The sequence below is a fragment of the Pantherophis guttatus genome, chromosome 2 (genome assembly GCF_059756535.1).
Source record: "Pantherophis guttatus breed Tessera chromosome 2, ASM5975653v1, whole genome shotgun sequence".
NCBI classification, from domain to species: Eukaryota; Metazoa; Chordata; class Lepidosauria; order Squamata; family Colubridae; genus Pantherophis; species Pantherophis guttatus.
In genome coordinates, this window is record NC_142064.1 from 108,654,581 (window position 1) to 108,671,627 (window position 17,047).

Consider the following 17,047-nt stretch of genomic DNA (forward strand, 5'->3'; position numbering starts at 1 on the left):
TACCCAGCAGGCAATTGAAGGCTGTTTTCCATTCGTCTCCTCCTTTAATCTGCACCGGGTAGTATGCCTCCCACAGGTCTAGTTTGGTGAACACCTTTCCCTTGGCTAAGTGGGCCAGCATATCCTTCATTAAGGGCAGTGGGTACGTGTTTTCCACGCATACTGCATTTATTTCTCTAAAATCAACACAGGGCCTCATTGTCCCGTCTTTTTTCTCTTTAAAGAGGACTGAAGCAGCTACCCTGGACTTGGCTGGCTCTATGAACCAATGGGCTAGGTTAGTGTCAATGTACTCTCTTAGTTCTGTCATTTCCTTGGAGTCACGGGGTACATTTTTTGTTTGGGTAGCTTGGCCCCTGGCACGAACTCTATGGCACAGTCTGTGTCTTGGTATTCCCTGGGGATCTGGGGGATCCCAGGGCATGGATCTGAGGTGGCAGCAGCTGTTTTGTTCTGCCTAGTCTCATTCAGGCACTGGAGAGCTCCTCTCTCCGTCGAGCTGGGAGGGGGTTTGGGTCCACCTCTAGCATTAGTTTTCTGTAGCCATCCCCACCCAGGAGATGGTGGGGAACCATTTATCTAGCCACGCCAAGCCTAGGATGATGGCTTTGATCGTTTTTGGTGCCACCACGAATCAAATAAGTTCCCAGTAGTGGCCCATCTCCAGCCTTACAGGCTCCGTAACTAGTGTAGCCAGGAGTTCCCCCTATCAGTGACCCATTGACCTGTTCGAACCGCATGGGATTTGCTAGGGGTTTTATTTTTATGCCTAGCTTGGTGACAGTGGAGAGGCTGATCAAGCAGCAGGTGCATCCTGTGTCTATGATGGCCTCTATTTCACCCTGGACTCCTGCTTTTGGCATCACTAGCTTTGACTTAATGGCGAAGGGATGGATGGTTTCATTTACCATCTGGTCATCCTCGCTGTTGTTGTCACTGTCACCAGTCAGTAGCGATGGGGTTCCAAGGACCAGAGTTCCCTCTTCCCCTTGAGGGGGAGTGGAGACCTCAACGGCTTGGCAGGCAAACTTTTCCTTCTCCACTGCTTTCCAGGATAGCTTCTTTGGCTTGGCCGGGGCTGGAGCCTTACAAGGACTGGGGCCAAGTACTTGGATGCTTGATGACCCTGTTGGCTGCACCGGAAACATTTGATTGCCGCCGGGGAGGGTCCCCTGGGTTGTACCTCAGTCTTGTGGGTGCTGAGCTGTCGACCAAACTGTCTCCTAGGCTTCTTCTCCGGCGTCTCCCTTTGGCCAGTGGAGCTCTGTGGCAGGCCTGAAGGCCCAAATGTAAAAGATGGCTTCCAGGTCTGACACCATCACTATGGCCATCCAGTACCAGTCATGGATGTGGTCAGAAACTCCCCGGCAGAGGCAAATCTTGAGCAGCTCTTTGTCCAGGCCTCTTTGAAGTAATGCACTAAGAGGTGTTTGGGCCAGTCCTGCAGCTTTCCGGCTATCTGTTCTGACCCAGCCTTAGCAGAACCAAGAAACAGATTCCTTATCCCAAAAAAACCCTTTTTATTTAGCTACTGTGAATTCATGGCATTCACACACAGAAAAGTCCAGGCAATAATCCTTCCCAGGGTTAATTACAATAACAGATCTTATCAGTCCTTGGATAATTGCCAGGCCAAGAGCTTCCAGTCCCAGAGCTATAAATTAATTCCTGGCAAGAAGTCTCTGAGGCACGAACCATGATAATAAATCTTCCGAAAGAAATATGAACTGTTTTCTCCTGCAACCACCACTCCCTTTTTGCTCCTATTTATTCCCCAGCCAGGGAGGGGCCATTCAATGTCCACATGCACCATTCTTCCCAAGTCGGCTCCTGTTCCTCATTTGTTCTCCTCTCCTGACAGCTTTGCGCATATGCATATCTGGAACAGGCCCCAGCTTTTCTTCTTCCCCACTTATCTGACTCCAAAGGCAGCTGGGAAATGTCGGACAGCCCTGGCTCTATCTGTGCTTCCGACGCAGAGCATCCATCAGAGCCTTCCCCAGACTCCAGGACTTGTCCAAGTTCCTCCCCATCCTCATCATCGTCCGAGTCTGTCGCCAACTCCGCTGGCAGCTGGCAGGACACAACACTATCCTCTGGAACTCCTGGATGTATTCTTTGGCCATCCGCCCCTTTTGTTTGACTGTTTTAATTTCTGCTTCTTGGCGTTGGGCCATGACTTCGAATCTGCTCCTTAACAGCTGCAAAAAGTTATCAATGTTCGCCAGCTTTGGAGTGCCCTCATCATGTAGTTGAGTCACCCATTCTGCTGCTTCCCCCTCCAGGTTGTCGCAGATGGCAGTGACTATCTCTTGGTCCCTTTGGTACTTATCCCCATAGCAGTTGATGTGGGCCCACACTCAGTTCAGGTAGAAAGCTAGCTTGTTTGGAGTTCCATCGAACCCAGCCCGGAACTGTGGCAGGGCAGCCAGTGGGCTGGAGGGAGGAAAGCTGGCAGCGGTGCCACTGTAGGGGCTGGGTGCCATTGGGCTTGCACTCAGACCCATTTTTGCCCCAGGTAATAAGTCCAGCTGTGCGGTACTTGACCAGAAAGCGGCAGCTGGGGTTGCCCAGGTGGGCTAGCTGGGCTCCAGCACCTCAGCGAACTTCATTCTGGCCCTGGGCTTGAGTGCATAGAGCAGGATGGTGGAGGGCTAGTGGCTCTGATCCCTCCCATGGTTGACCAGGTCCGCCAAGGGGGAATTGGCTCCATCTCAAGCTGTGCTACCGCTAGAGGTGGAGAGCTCACAACTCGAGTAGATTGGTCCCACTTGGGAGGGATTGTCAGTGTTGGCTGGCTGCGAACTACTCAGGTGTTCCCAGCCTTGTGTGAGTGCCTCAAGCTACCGAAACTCAGCCTGTCAAGCCTCTCGGGTAGCCCCTCCAGGGTCTGGCTGCGGACTGCGGTCTGGTATTTCCACTCCCCAGACTCGCTTAGTTACATCGGCCCCATCAACCTCAGTTTGAGGATCATAGCTTGTGATTCCCTTGTAGCAGCTGCTAGGCGCTCCCGGATCGGCTCTTGGAGCGACACTTGGATGGCAAGGTCCTTCTCCACCAAATAGAGCTCTTCTGCAGTAGCCATTTGGTTTGGGCCGTGGGTCAGGCGCCCACCTGGCGTGCAACATCTGCCACCTCTGCCGCCACTCACAGGGTCTTCGATGGGGTCGGCAGGCTCTGGCATGGGCAACTGCAAAACCCGCAATTGCCCACAGTCTCTTCAGTCATCATCTCCATCTTCCCTGAGTCTTCCTGCTTCCTGGGTAAGCAGCCGGGGCTCAGGACCTCGGATAGCAGCTCCTATGGAGCTCAGAGTTTAGAAGAGCCAGTTTAATGTCAGGGTCCCAACTAACACATCCCTGAATGAAAGAATTCTGAGGCCTGAGGTTTCCTTAAAAAACATTTTATTAGGGTATGTCATATTGGCACAATGCTGGTAAAAACTAAAGTTCCTGCTGGTTTTCCCTTTAATTAAAAGTAAGTTTGTCACTTCCCCCTAGGCATCAGTCACCTGTTCCAATTAGCATACAATCCAGATGATGGATGACCCCCAGTCTCCACCTCCCAACCACCTGCACACATGACCTTGGTTCCCAGGGAAAAGAATGTTGTTTTGGTTATAGCACTCCAGCTATCTCTACAGCCCCCTCCCTATCCCTCATTTCCAGTCTGTGTCAGTACTGAAGCTTGAAAAAAAAAACCCAGTAGAATAGAAAGATGGCCACCATCTAACCAGCTTCAGGGTTGACACCTGCTTTGTTAGATGAACATGAAAACCTTCAGAAGGGAACTTCTTTTACCAGCCCCAAACTGTCTACTGTGTTGATCATCTGCAACTCTTACACCAAGAGGCAGATTCTCATGCCCAGTAGATAGGAAAGGCTGTGATATCTGTGCAAACATTTGTAGGCATCCAAACAGCTTGCTTAGAGGCCATACTGTCCGGGTGATTATGAACAATTTTGTAATAGCTTGTTTAAACAAATGGGGTGGAATAATGTCCACTTTTGCTTCAGTTTCAATTATGAGAAAGGAGCATGGTTAGGTATACAATGTTCTTTTTTTTTATTTTTTTATTTTTTTTATTTTTAACATTTTATATTTTAAATTACTAACATTACAAACAACATGTACAATATTTCACCCTGTGCTATACATAAGAAAGGAAGATTTGGTTCTTCGGATATATCCTCATGATCGCCAAAATCCACGTTCTTGGGGTACAGGTACCGAAGCATCCAATTTTCCCAGCGCATAGTCCACAAATGGTTTCCAAATTTTCCAGAAAATGTCTTCTTTATAGTCACCATTTCTAATTTTAATATCACATGTCATTTTATCATTTAAAGCTAATTTCCACATTTCACAATACCATTCTTCTATTCTAAAATTCACATCTAATTTCCAATATCTGGCTATTATAATTCTACCCATTATAATCATAATTCTAATCAATTCTTTCTCATATTTTGTTGGTTCTATTTCCTTAATTAGCAACAGTAATATAGTTTCTGGTCTCAATATTATTGCTTTCCCCATCATTTCAAATATCATTTCCTCCAATTGTTGCCAAAACTTTTTAACTTTATCACATTTGTACCACATATGTTCATAAGTCCCTAATTCCATATCACATCTCCAACATTGTTTACTAATTTTTTTATCCATCAATGACAATCTTAATGGAGTCAAATACCATTTCCAAACAACCTTATAATTATGCTCTTTAATCCTTACAGATAAAGTCTTCATAATTCTACTCTTCCAATTCACGTTCCAATCTAAATCTGATATTTTAATATTAAGTTCTTTTTCCCAATTCATCTTCATCACCCTTTGTGGTTTTCCATCAAAATTTATAATCTTATATATTTTACTAACGAGTCCCTTTAGCCCAATTTCATCTTTCATAATTTGGAATACTAAATATTCAAATTCAGTTTTACTTCTACTTATCGAACAATTGTCCCTTACCTTCTTAGTCCATTTTTCTATCTGTATTTTTTCAAACCAGCCTAAACCCAATTTTTCAATGATTTCTTTTTTCCTCCTTTCATTTTCTGAAGTTTTTAACCAATCTATTATAGTTTGTATATTTTCATCTTCCATTACCCTATCACGACTTATATTAGTTTTAATCGGCCAATTTTCAATTGTCTTCCCTAAGAAAATTATATCTGGAATTAAAATTTTAACAAATTTGTTCCAAATTTTACTCAGTCCCTTTAACCAATAGCTATTAATTACACATTTTGATTTTGCTTTATCTAAAAACCATGTTGAGCCAAATCTCTTGATGTCCTTTAATTCTAAATCTCTCCAATGACTATCTTCTCCTTTAAATATTTTTACCACAGTCCGAATAGCATAAGCCCAATAATAATTGAGTAATTTGGGGATTCCTAATCCACCTTCCTTTTGATTTTGATACCACATTTTCTTCACTAATCTAGGTCTTTTCCCACCATTACAAAATTTATCCAATTTCTTCTGATATCCTTCAATATCTTTCTCTGTCAAGTTTAACGGTAACATCTCAAATAAAAAATTAAACTTTGGCAACAACATCATCTTACACATTGCAATTCTACCAAACCAAGACAACTTTATCATTTTATATTTATCTATCTTTTTCTCAATTTCATTCATCACCACATCATAATTTAATTTTTTCATTTCTTTAACTTTGAGTGAAAGTGTTATGCCCAAATATTTCAATGTTTTTTTAATCCTTATCCCAAGTTGTTCTTGCATATTCTCCCACTCCTTACCATTATTATTCATTAATAATTCCGATTTTGACCAATTTATTTTCAAACCTGTCATTTCCTCAAATTCTTCCAAATGCTTATGTATCCTTTTCAAATCTTTCTCTATATCTTTCAAAATAATCAAAGTATCATCCGCATACAGATTTATCTTATATCCCTTATACCCTTCCAATTCTTCATCTTTTTCTATCATTTTAGTCAAAATTTCCATAACTAATAAAAATAATGTTGGAGACAGGGGACATCCTTGTCTTGTACCCGCTTCCAATCTTATCTCTTCTGTCAGCCTTCCATTCACCTTCACTCTTGCACTACTTTTTTGATACAGTTTTGAAATAACATGTATAAACTTATTACCAAAACCTAGTACCTCAACAATTGTTTTAATAGTTTCCCATTGTACAGAGTCAAAAGCTTTGAAAATATCTAATGATATTATACCTATTTTATCAGCATTATATTCAGCAACATCTATAATATTTAATACTCTTCTGACAATATCACTCATGTATCTACCCTTCACAAAACCTACTTGGTTATAACTTATATATCTATCTATAAATCTACTTAATCTATTATTTATAATGGCGGTAAATATCTTTGCATCTTGATTAATTAAAGAGATGGGCCGATAGGACTCAATCCTTTCTAAGTCTTTATCTGGTTTAGGGATTATAGATATCACCGTTCTGTTCCATGACAACGGAGCTTCTCCACCATGTAAAATTCCATTAAATAGTTTTTGCAATTTTGGTATTATTATTTCCTTAAATTCTTTATAAAACTCAGCAGGTAATCCATCTTCACCTGGAGCTTTCCCTAATTTTATTTTTTGTATTACTCCATTAATCTCGTCTTGTGTTATATTCAAGGATCTTGAAAAAGAATTGCAGGAAGCTGAGTGCGGGGAGAAATTACCACCCTTTTCTCTGAGAGATGAATTTAAGTAGACTACCCGAAAGAAGTGACCCGACCATTGGCACGTCCCCTCTCCCCCGCTCTCTTTATAGAGGCGGAAACCAATTGAGGATGTGGGGGACGAATATTGTTTGTTATTCAATGTTTGATGTTTTTTTTGTCCTTTTTTGTTTTTTTTTATTGTTTTTTTTCTTCTATGTTGAATGTTGTTTGGAATGTGGGAGATTGGTGCTGGGATCTGGGCACAGAAAGGAAGAGGAGGGGAAAGGATTAAAAAAGTTACAGTTTAAATGGGTTTAATAAAAATAATGACATGGAATGTGAAGGGTACAGGGAATCAGATCAAGAGAAGACGATTGGAACTTAAAATTAAAAGAGATTTACCAGATATATTATTTTTGCAAGAAACCCATCAGAAATCTGAAGACTCAAATAAAATGTACATAAAGGGTATGCAAATTTATGAAAAATCTTTTGGAACTTCAAAAGCTAGAGGAGTTGCTATATTGATATCAGATAGGGTATATTTTGAAAAAGAACAAGTAATTGTGGATGAAGAAGGAAGATATGTAATAATTGTGGGAAATATTAACCAGGAAAAAGTGACACTGGTTAATTTATATTTACCAAATGAGAAGCAAAAAGAATTTCTTGAAAAAATAACTAAAATTTTGGAAATCGAAAGTGTAGGGAAAGTAATTGTGGCTGGGGATTTTAATTTAATTAGAGATAAAATAGATAGTACTAACCCCACTCGTTGTGGAGGAGCAAATAAAATGGGGACCTTAAATAAATGGATGTTTCAAAACGGCGTGGTGGATGTCTGGAGAGAAGTGAAAGGAACTGAAAGAGTGTACACTTTTTACTCTAAGATACATAATACATATTCAAGAATTGACTATATCTTAGTTTCGAAAGATTTGTTGAATAATGTGGATAAGATAGATGTGGGAATTTTTAAGGATTCTGATCATGCAGAAGTTACGATGGAAATAGATTTTAATTTTGAGAAAAAAGGAAGTTGTTGGAGATATGATGAAAAACTGTATAAAAATGAAGAGGATAAAAAATGGATATTTAAAAAATGGGAAGAATGTTGGAGATTGAATGATAATGGAGAGGTTAAATTTGAAATTGTTTGGGATGCGATGAAAGCAGTGTTTAGAGGGGAAAGTATCAAGTTATCAAGCAGAAAATATAAAAATTATAAAAATAAAATTGAAAAAGATAAAAGCCAGATTAAAGAATTGGAAAATCAATTTTTGCTTACTAAAGAAAATTTTTTTTGGGAGGAATTAAATTTGCTAAAAAATAAATTGATAGAAGAAGATATAGAATTGGTAAAAAAGAATATGAGATATTTAAATAGGAATTTTTTTGAATTTAGCAATAAAAACTCTAAGTTATTAGCAAGGATGGCGAAAAATAAAAGAGAGAAGAGAGAAATTGGAGCCTTGATAGATGATAAGGGTATGAGACGCTATAAAAAAATAGAAAAATGTGAAGTGGTCAGGAACTTTTTTCAAAATTTATATTCGAAAAAATTAATTGATCGGGGAAAACTGAGAAGCTATTTAGAAAAACATGTTGTGAAAATTGACCAAACATATAAAGATTTAATGGAAGGTATACAATGTTCATGAAACAGTTTGGGACAATATTCTTGAATTGCTAGATATTGAATGTGAATGATGAGGAGCTATAAATAAATTCTTCAGTTACTAAGTAGGAGAGGAATATCAGTCACAGATCTGTGGTCCTGAAATTTTCTTTATATGTTTGTGACATTTCCTTTGGTTGTTCAGAAAAGAGCCAAGGCTCTTCAGGGAAGTCTTGACTACATTCTAATGGAGTTTTTGTTGTAGCCTTCCTAAGCATACTTCACCTTTTTCCTCCATTTTGGTAGGAACGGTGTTCGTTTTCTAGTTCACTCTGACCTACACTCAACATGTGCTCTATTGGTGTGACAACCCTCAAATTTTACAGACTGCAGAATGAAATAAATATCATTTCTTCTATTTGCTCACAAACCTATTCCTTAGTTTCGCCCAAGTTTCTCATATTTTAGATTTTCTTTAGTGACTCAAGTCAAAGGGCTTTCATTTTATTCTGGTTTTGGTTGGACTTTTGAACCCACCATATGAACAAAGTACAGTATTTCTTTTATCTCCACTTTTTAGTTGAAAAAGGACTTAATTGTCTTTGCATTTTTCTCAGATTCCCAAATAATCTAGGAAAGGCTCAAGCACACTTTTTTATATTGTTTCCTGGTGGGAAAACCAGCATCTGTCTCCTGCTCTGGACTTTGGAAAGGCAATCTCATTTTTACTCAATATCTTGCAAACTGGGTGATACAGGTAGTCTTCAACTTACAACCACAATTGAGTCCAAAATTTCTGTTGCTAAGCAAGATAGTAGTAAAATGAATTTTGCCCCATTTTACAACCTTTCTTGTCACAGTTATTAAGTGAATCACTGCAATTAAGTTTAATTTCAGGATGCTGTTATGCCCTTCAGAATGTATAGAAGAGTACGGAGAAATAGAAAATATACAGCAACCATCAGTAAACCAGATAGTTGAGAAAGAGGGTTGCCCTGTTTTGAGTCTTATTGGTATAAGAGGGAAGGAAGGGAAAATACTGTCAGATTTTCAAGATTTTGTTATAGGCTAAATAGAGTTTTAGTATTTCTTGTGTCTGTTTCTTGACTTTGCCTACCTGAAACAACTGACAAAACTGAGTGAAACGATAAGTGAAAAGATAAATTGAAGACAGTGTGTGCCAGTCTGTTGGAATATATATTATGTAGACACAAACCCATATGTGTAAAACCATATTCATATCAGACATCAGATTACTTTCTAGTTGGGGATTGAGGCATTTGTACATGAACAAAATCTTAATGATGCTATATCAAGAAATATAGTAAAGCCTCTGAATCTTGGAAAATGATTAGGATCAAGCTTTGTTTCCACATATAATTTTCTCCCCTCCGTGACTCATAAATGTACTGTTCCCTCTGGTCCTCAATCAGCATGTGATATTCCTATGAGTAGAAATTGACATGAGAAGTTGAGATCAATATATGCTTCAATAATAGCAGAGAGATTAAAAAGGGTTTTGAATGAATTTATACATTCAGATCAGAATGGATTTCTGCCTAAGAGACAGATTAAAAACAATATGAGAATGATCTTAAACACACCAGAGTATTATGAAGCACACCCTGGAAAATAAATGGCATTGATTTTCCTAGACGCGCAGAAAGCATTTGATAAATAACATTTGATATGTTATTACAATTAAAAACTATGGATTTTGGGGAGAGATTTATCAATATGATTAAGGCAATATATCACAAGCAAACGACAAAAGTGATGGTAAATGGAGATATGACAGAGAACTTTAATATAAAAAAGGCACAAGACAAGAATGTCCACTATCCCCTCTACTATTTATATTGACATTGGAAATGTTAAACAGAAATATTAGACAACATATAGAAATAAAAGGCATGGAAATAAAAAAGAAAAATATAAGCTACAGGCGTTTGCAGATGATTTGGTTTTTATTTTAGAAAATCCACAAGCAACAGGACCCAAATTAATTTTTAAAAATAGAAGAATATGGTGAAGTTGCAGGACTGAAAATAAGCAAAGAAAAAACTAAGATTTTGTTCAAGAACTTTACAGATACACTGAAAAAAGTGCCAATGAAGAGAATAGATATTCAGATAGTTAAGAAAGTAAAATATTTAGGAATTCAATTAAAAGCAAGATGTGTAACTATTAAAGAAGGTAATTACTATAAACTGATGCAACAAATTAAAATAGACTTGGAGAAGTGGAAAAACCTGCAACTGTTGTTGACAGGAATAAAATAAAATAATAACTTTATTGTCATTGTACATGTATACACAGTATACCCATACAACGAAATTCATTTAGCACCCAAAGACCAGGTCCGACACACATAACAATCCCCAAATACACCCCTACCCACCACAAATTCCCCACCCCTAAACTACCCAAACATCCACACAACAGACCAAGTAATGCTGTCCAACAGCTCACTGATGGTGGCCCATTAATTCATTGTTGAGTGCAATTATAACTTTGGGATAAAAACTATAGAAGAATAGCTACTATAAAAATGAATATCCTGCCGAGACTACTGTATCTATTTCAAACAATTCATATAAAGCTGGAAAAAAGATATTTTGAAGAACTAAATAAAATAATATTAAGACATATTTGGCAAGGGAAAAAGACAAGAATAAGCTTGAAAATGTTGCAAGGCTTGAAAAATAGAGGTGGTTTTGGGTTGCCAGATTGGGAATTGTATTATCAGGCCTCAGTACTTGGGTGAAAGAATGGATTGGTTTGAGGCATAAAAGATTATTGACTTTGGAGGGACATGATCTTCAACTGGGTTGGGATGCCTTTTTATGGTATGGGAAAAACAAAATACATGGTTATTTTCAAAGACATTATATTAAAAATGCATTATTATTAGTATGGGAGAAAATCAAAGAACAACATTATTTGAAAATACCAGTCTGGCTCTCCACAATGGAGGCACTGATCCATCCAAACGTTATTAATCTGGGAAATATTACTAGATACAAAGATATTTTGAATGATAGAGGGGAGCTCAAAACTAAACAAGTGGTCAAGGGATTGATATAAGATGGTGGCCACAAGTGCAGATACAATCTAGATATGAGAAAGATGCTAAAATGTATGGTTTTTATAAAGAATTAACAGAACTAGATCAGATACTAATAGGGACAGATGAAAAACTAATAAAGAAAATGTATAGTTATCTATTTAGTGTTAAAATGGAAGATGAGCAAATAAAGGAGACAATGATAGTGTGGGCTAAAAACTTTGGATATACAATAGAGTTAGATAAGTGGCAGAAATTATGGGATAGGAATTACGAATTAACAATGTCAACTGCATATAAAGAAAACTTATATCAAATGTTTTATAGATGGCACTTCTCGCCCTCAAGATTGGCAAAGATGTTTAAGGATATGTTGGTTAAATGCTGGAAATGCCATCAGATACCTGGTTTGTACTATCATATGTGGTTGACATGCCCAAAAGCAAAAAAATATTGGACAAAAATACATACATGGTTGGAAAAAATAATAAAGCAACATATTGATTCAAAACCAGAAATATTTATGTTGGGTATTCTACCAGATAATTATAATAAAGGGAATACATATTTGATCCTACATGTATTAACTACAGCCAGAATTGTATTTGCACAACAATGGAAAAGTGAAGAGATGCCTACAGATGAAAATACGATTTTAAAAATATTAGAATGTGCAGAAATGAATAGATTAACACTTGCAGTTAAAGAAAAGGAACAAACTGAATATTTTATGATATGGGATTTATTTTATCAATGGTTAGATAATAAAAACAAGTTAGAAACATGGAAATATAAGAAAAAGATTAATGAAATAAGGGAGATTTGTTAAGGTAGAGAAGTAAATATTATGATTATTTTATTATTATAGAATTAATATCAATGTAATGAATATTGTTGTAAACATTATGATTACTATCTTTCAAACTATTTATACCCAGACAACACATTGTTTAATTGAAAATGAAACTTTGACATGTTAAAAAATAAAAAACTATGCAAAAAAAAAAAGTTGAGATCAACATGAGAGGACTCCCTTGGAAGAAATTGTCATGAGCAGTAATTGTCCTGCTACATCATCCATCCTAACTGATATTGAATCTTCAAATTCTGCAAGGGGATTAAATATTGTTTAACAAATATAATGATGCTGATGTTTGAAATTCATGTCTGAGTTTTAAAAAATCTTAAGACTTGGTTATGCCTGAGAACCCTGGAGGACCAGCAAACTAGTGAGGTGGTTCCATTATTATTAACATCACCTGTTACTTGTTTTTTAGCTTTGTTTTATCATTTTCAATGTTTCAATTTTTTTATTTCAATCAATCAAATAATATGACAACTAAATAAATATATAGAGGTTCAACAGTGTATGCAATTCCCACATGGAATTATATTTAACAATGAATACGTGGATTTATTTTTTATAAAACAAATCCTTTTTGTTAAATATACAATTTTAAAATTTAGTTTGTTAATGGTGTTTCTGTTTTAGAGAAGACTGACTCCACCAGTAGTTCTCTAAATGCATCCCCAAGTGACCCCAACTCTGCAAATCCAACAATTTCTTCTGTTCCTACACTGGCTGTGTTGTCACGTCAGACTGGAGATTCCAAACCTCCACAAGCCATCGTCAAGCCTCAGATTCTTACACATATCATAGAGGGCTTTGTCATTCAAGAAGGGGCAGAGCCTTTCCCGGTAAGAATGCTGTTACCGTAGCATTTTGGTTCTTTTTGTCATTCTAAGTTGATCCTATGGGCTAACACAAATCTCAGAATTATTGGGGAATTTATGTGAAAAAATTGAATAGGAGGCAATGAGTAGATGAAAATGATGAATGTTTATTATTTTTTGCATTACAGGACAAGTATTATTTTGCTAGTGCAGCTCAGTAGCAGTATTTACAGTGACAACATCTATTGATGTTCCTGTAACATTTTTAGCCTAATAAATATAATCAACTACAAACATTAAATCTTATGACCCCAAAACCATTATAATTGCCCTCTATAAAATTCTGTTGTAGTGAATTAATTTGATATGAAACTTAAAAAGCTGAATGGAAAAAAGAATTGGACTTTTGTCTAGGGCATGGGAATAGTTTTAATATCAGTACCAAAATTTTCATTAGATCTTAAATTATGTATTATTCAATGCCAAAAAATATTTCAGATTTGTTGGATTCTTGCATTTATATAGAAAAAGTTGCATAAATATAATATAATAAAATTATAATATATAAATGTCGTGATATTGAGGTTACAATGAGATTAATGGTTCTTATAAATATATATTTCTTCCCTGTCTTGTAACTGTTCCATTGAGGGGATGTGTGAGCACGTGTACTTTGATATGTTCAGATTCTTTTGAACTATGTTCCTGCTGCATAGAGCTAGATATCTGAATACAGAAAGTAGGTGTTCTGTTTCCTATTTATAGCTAAAAGATGCATTCTTTAGCATTGCAAAGAAATATGGCCCTCGGTTCCTCAGTGGTCTGCAAAATTAATATTATGAACTTTTATTGATATAGATTATAATGAATGATTATAATGAAATTCAGCTACCATTCATTGAAATGTTTATATAGAATGTTTATATATGTGAATCCTTTAACATATGCCCTGTTTGTTTCTAAAATTATATATTATTCTCCAACGCGCAGCTTGGAGAATCCAAAGCTTCGGGTAGTTCAATAGTTGAGTAGCCTACACTGAGTGTGTTCCTTTAAATTTTTCTCTTCAGACACGCCCACTTGCTCATCAGAGTCCCAGTTTAGTTCACTCAGTTGAGCCTGTGACACTGTCTGAATTTTTCTCTGGTTCTCTACTAGACTATTGTTCCTGAAGCTTTGGATTCTTCTAAGTTTTTTCTGCATATTTTTGTCAATTTTCCCCTAAGCAAAATATTCTTCCTTGCCCTTCCATACCTGCCAGAATGAGCTCCCTGTGGACTTAGCTGATACTACCAAAGCCAGAGGAAAAAAATGTAGTAATCCTATAGGCCCACCTAATGAGGCATGTAAAAGGTAAATGCTGTCAATGAAGCTAATGCAAGTTTTTTCTCCCTCTTCTCTTGAATGCAGGTGGGATACTCTCAGTTCCTTAAAGACTTTGAAAAGCCTCTTCAAGGGGCCACTCCTTCTAGGCAGTCTACCAACCAACCCAGCAACTCTCCTGGAGTAGAAAGTTTAACAGTTGGTGAGTGTTTGCTGAGAACTAAGAGTAGCGAGAAAGAAATCTTGCATCATGGTTATGATGAGATATTTTCTTTGTACTAAATACTTTTCAAATATTTTGTCCATTTTTCTATTTTTTTTTTAAACAAGAAGAGTCTGAATGCCAATTCACATTCTTAGGAATTAATTCTTAAAAGTCCGAATCTATCAGTCCTTTCAGTTCCAATGTCATTTTATCCATCTCGGCACAATCTAACTTTTACGTAGTATGGGAGAAATGGTATAATTGGATTGAAGATAGAAAAAAAGGGAAATAACAGATAGCAGATTTTGTAAAATTATATAGAGTATAGGAGAACATTAGTGTGATGATATGTAAATGGTCACAGTCATGCACAAGAGTTGAATAAGAATTATTTAATTGTTAAAACCCAATAAAACTAAAAAAAAAAGGAATTAATTCTTTGAAGAGTTACCCAGATTGTTAGCATTGTCAAGGTTTAATCTTTACCCAGTATAAAAATTATGAGGTTTCGAGACTTTCTTAAGGGAAAGATTCATGCTTTAAATAAATATTTAGTGTAGTCCTTCTGTGGAACAGTACAATTTTTTTCTCAAATAGATTTTTAGGTTTATATCCTATTTTTGCTAATTAACAAGATTTGTAAAGTATCTCTTCATCTGTCATTTCCTCAGATCAAGACAAGAAAGGAAACTTGCTGAAATGTGAGTTCTGTGGCAAATATGGCCCTGCCAGTCAGTTCCGTGGTTCCAAGAGGTTCTGTTCTGTAACATGTGCAAAAAGGTAGTGATAATTGGATCTTCTTGAAATTTATGACTCCTAAACAAATAATTTAGAGCATGAATGCCTAGATACTAATAGATTGGAAAAGAAGCTTTATTTTATTTCTAAGGAACAGAAATTATGTTTTATTTCTGGTCATAATAGATATAATGTGAGCTGTAGCCACCAAATACGTCTGCAAAGGAAAAAAATAAAAGAGCTCCAAGAAGCAAACTATGCTCGTCGTAGACGTGGACCCCGGCGCAACAGCTCTGAGATTGCTCGAGCCAAAATCCAGGGCAAGCATCACCAGGTGAGAATTCCTTTTTCCTACCATGTTTAGGACAGGTGGAATTAACATGTGCTTCTCTGTTTTTCTGCCATGGTGCTGGGAGGCATTTTCAAACAGGGACATCTAGAAATGAATCAAAGTTGGGATCATGTGTTATCAGGACAGAATTTTTAAAGTTTATGTCACAGTGGAAGTGGCCCTATCTTCTGCTTTCTTTCAGTAACATTGCTTTAGTTGCTGTGAGAAATAAAGAAGCTATTACCATCTTATTTCCCTGCAGTCCAACAGTGTGCCCAGCTGCCTGAAGGACAGGAAAGATAGGGAATCTCCTAGACCTAGTTTGCTAAATAAGATGGTAGGTATAACCTGGGGAGAACAAGAAAAGGTGGCATAAAAAGCAAGAGATGAACCACTGCAATATAAAAGCAAATAAATAGTGGTGCTGAAACAGGTGCCAAGAAGAGTAAGAAACTGAAGAAGACAATACCAATTCCTGACAGGTCAGCTGATTAAATACAATGTAAATTTCAGATAGTTACATCAGAGGGAATCTTAGTAACTTGGAGTGAAAAAAGATACAGACTGGACTCATTAGATAAAGCACATGAATTCTATGAATATCAATTTGGAACTACTGAAGAACCGGAAAGAGGAGAGGAAGTAGAACCTAAAGGACAAAAAGAACTAGTAAATGTGGAAAAGACTTTATGGCAAGAAGAAAGTGGGGCCAAGAAAATAGAACGAGCAAATAGACATTCAGATAGTAAAGAAAGTTAGGTATTTACCTAGGTATTTACCTAGGAATTCAGCTAACAGCAAGATGCACAACTATTAAGATAATTATATGAAACCTGTTAACAACAAATCAAATTAGATTTGGAGAAATGGAAAAACCTGAAACTATCATTGATAGGAAGGATAGCTACAATAAAAATGATCATTTTGCCAAGACTGTTGTTCTTATTTCAAACAATTCTGATAAAATTAGGAAAAAAATTCTTTGAAGAATTAAACAAAATGATACTAAAATATATCCGGCAAGGGGGAAAAGCAAGAATAAGATTGAAACTGCTATAAGACCGGTGCCTGCAAAAATAGAAAAAATAGCCCCTTTCAGCTTCAGTATAGGTTAATTAGCACAAGTTGATTAGATCAGCCTCGACTCTCAGCTGATTTGCTCAGCTGTTTTGCGGAGGGCTCTGTTGCTAGGTGCAAAAAAATCTGGAGCAGATTTCCCCCCCCAGCTATGCTGAAAAAACGAAACTGAAACTGCAACATGACAAAATGAGGCAGAGAGAGATTTCTTTTTCTTTTTCCTCACCAAAAAGAGGTAGGTGCAAAACTGCAAACAATGGGAAATTTAGGGCAAAAAAGGAGGTTCAAGATTTTAAAACACAAAAGAAAAAAAGCTCTATTTAACTAGGGAATTGTAATAATT

At 36.8% G+C, this 17,047-nt stretch overlaps 1 protein-coding gene across 2 annotated transcripts in view; it reads left to right on the forward strand.

Annotated features, from left to right (window-relative positions):
• The window catches only part of PHC1 (polyhomeotic homolog 1), a 192,864-nt gene that overhangs the window by 135,520 nt on the left and 40,297 nt on the right, over window positions 1-17,047 (forward strand). For both annotated transcript variants that reach the window (XM_034404423.2, XM_087888448.1), the window contains 4 exons: window positions 12,849-13,054; window positions 14,441-14,555; window positions 15,230-15,338; window positions 15,483-15,630. In XM_034404423.2, coding sequence (XP_034260314.1) covers window positions 12,849-13,054; window positions 14,441-14,555; window positions 15,230-15,338; window positions 15,483-15,630 — 578 coding nt within the window. The remainder of the gene's footprint in view (window positions 1-12,848; window positions 13,055-14,440; window positions 14,556-15,229; window positions 15,339-15,482; window positions 15,631-17,047) is intronic.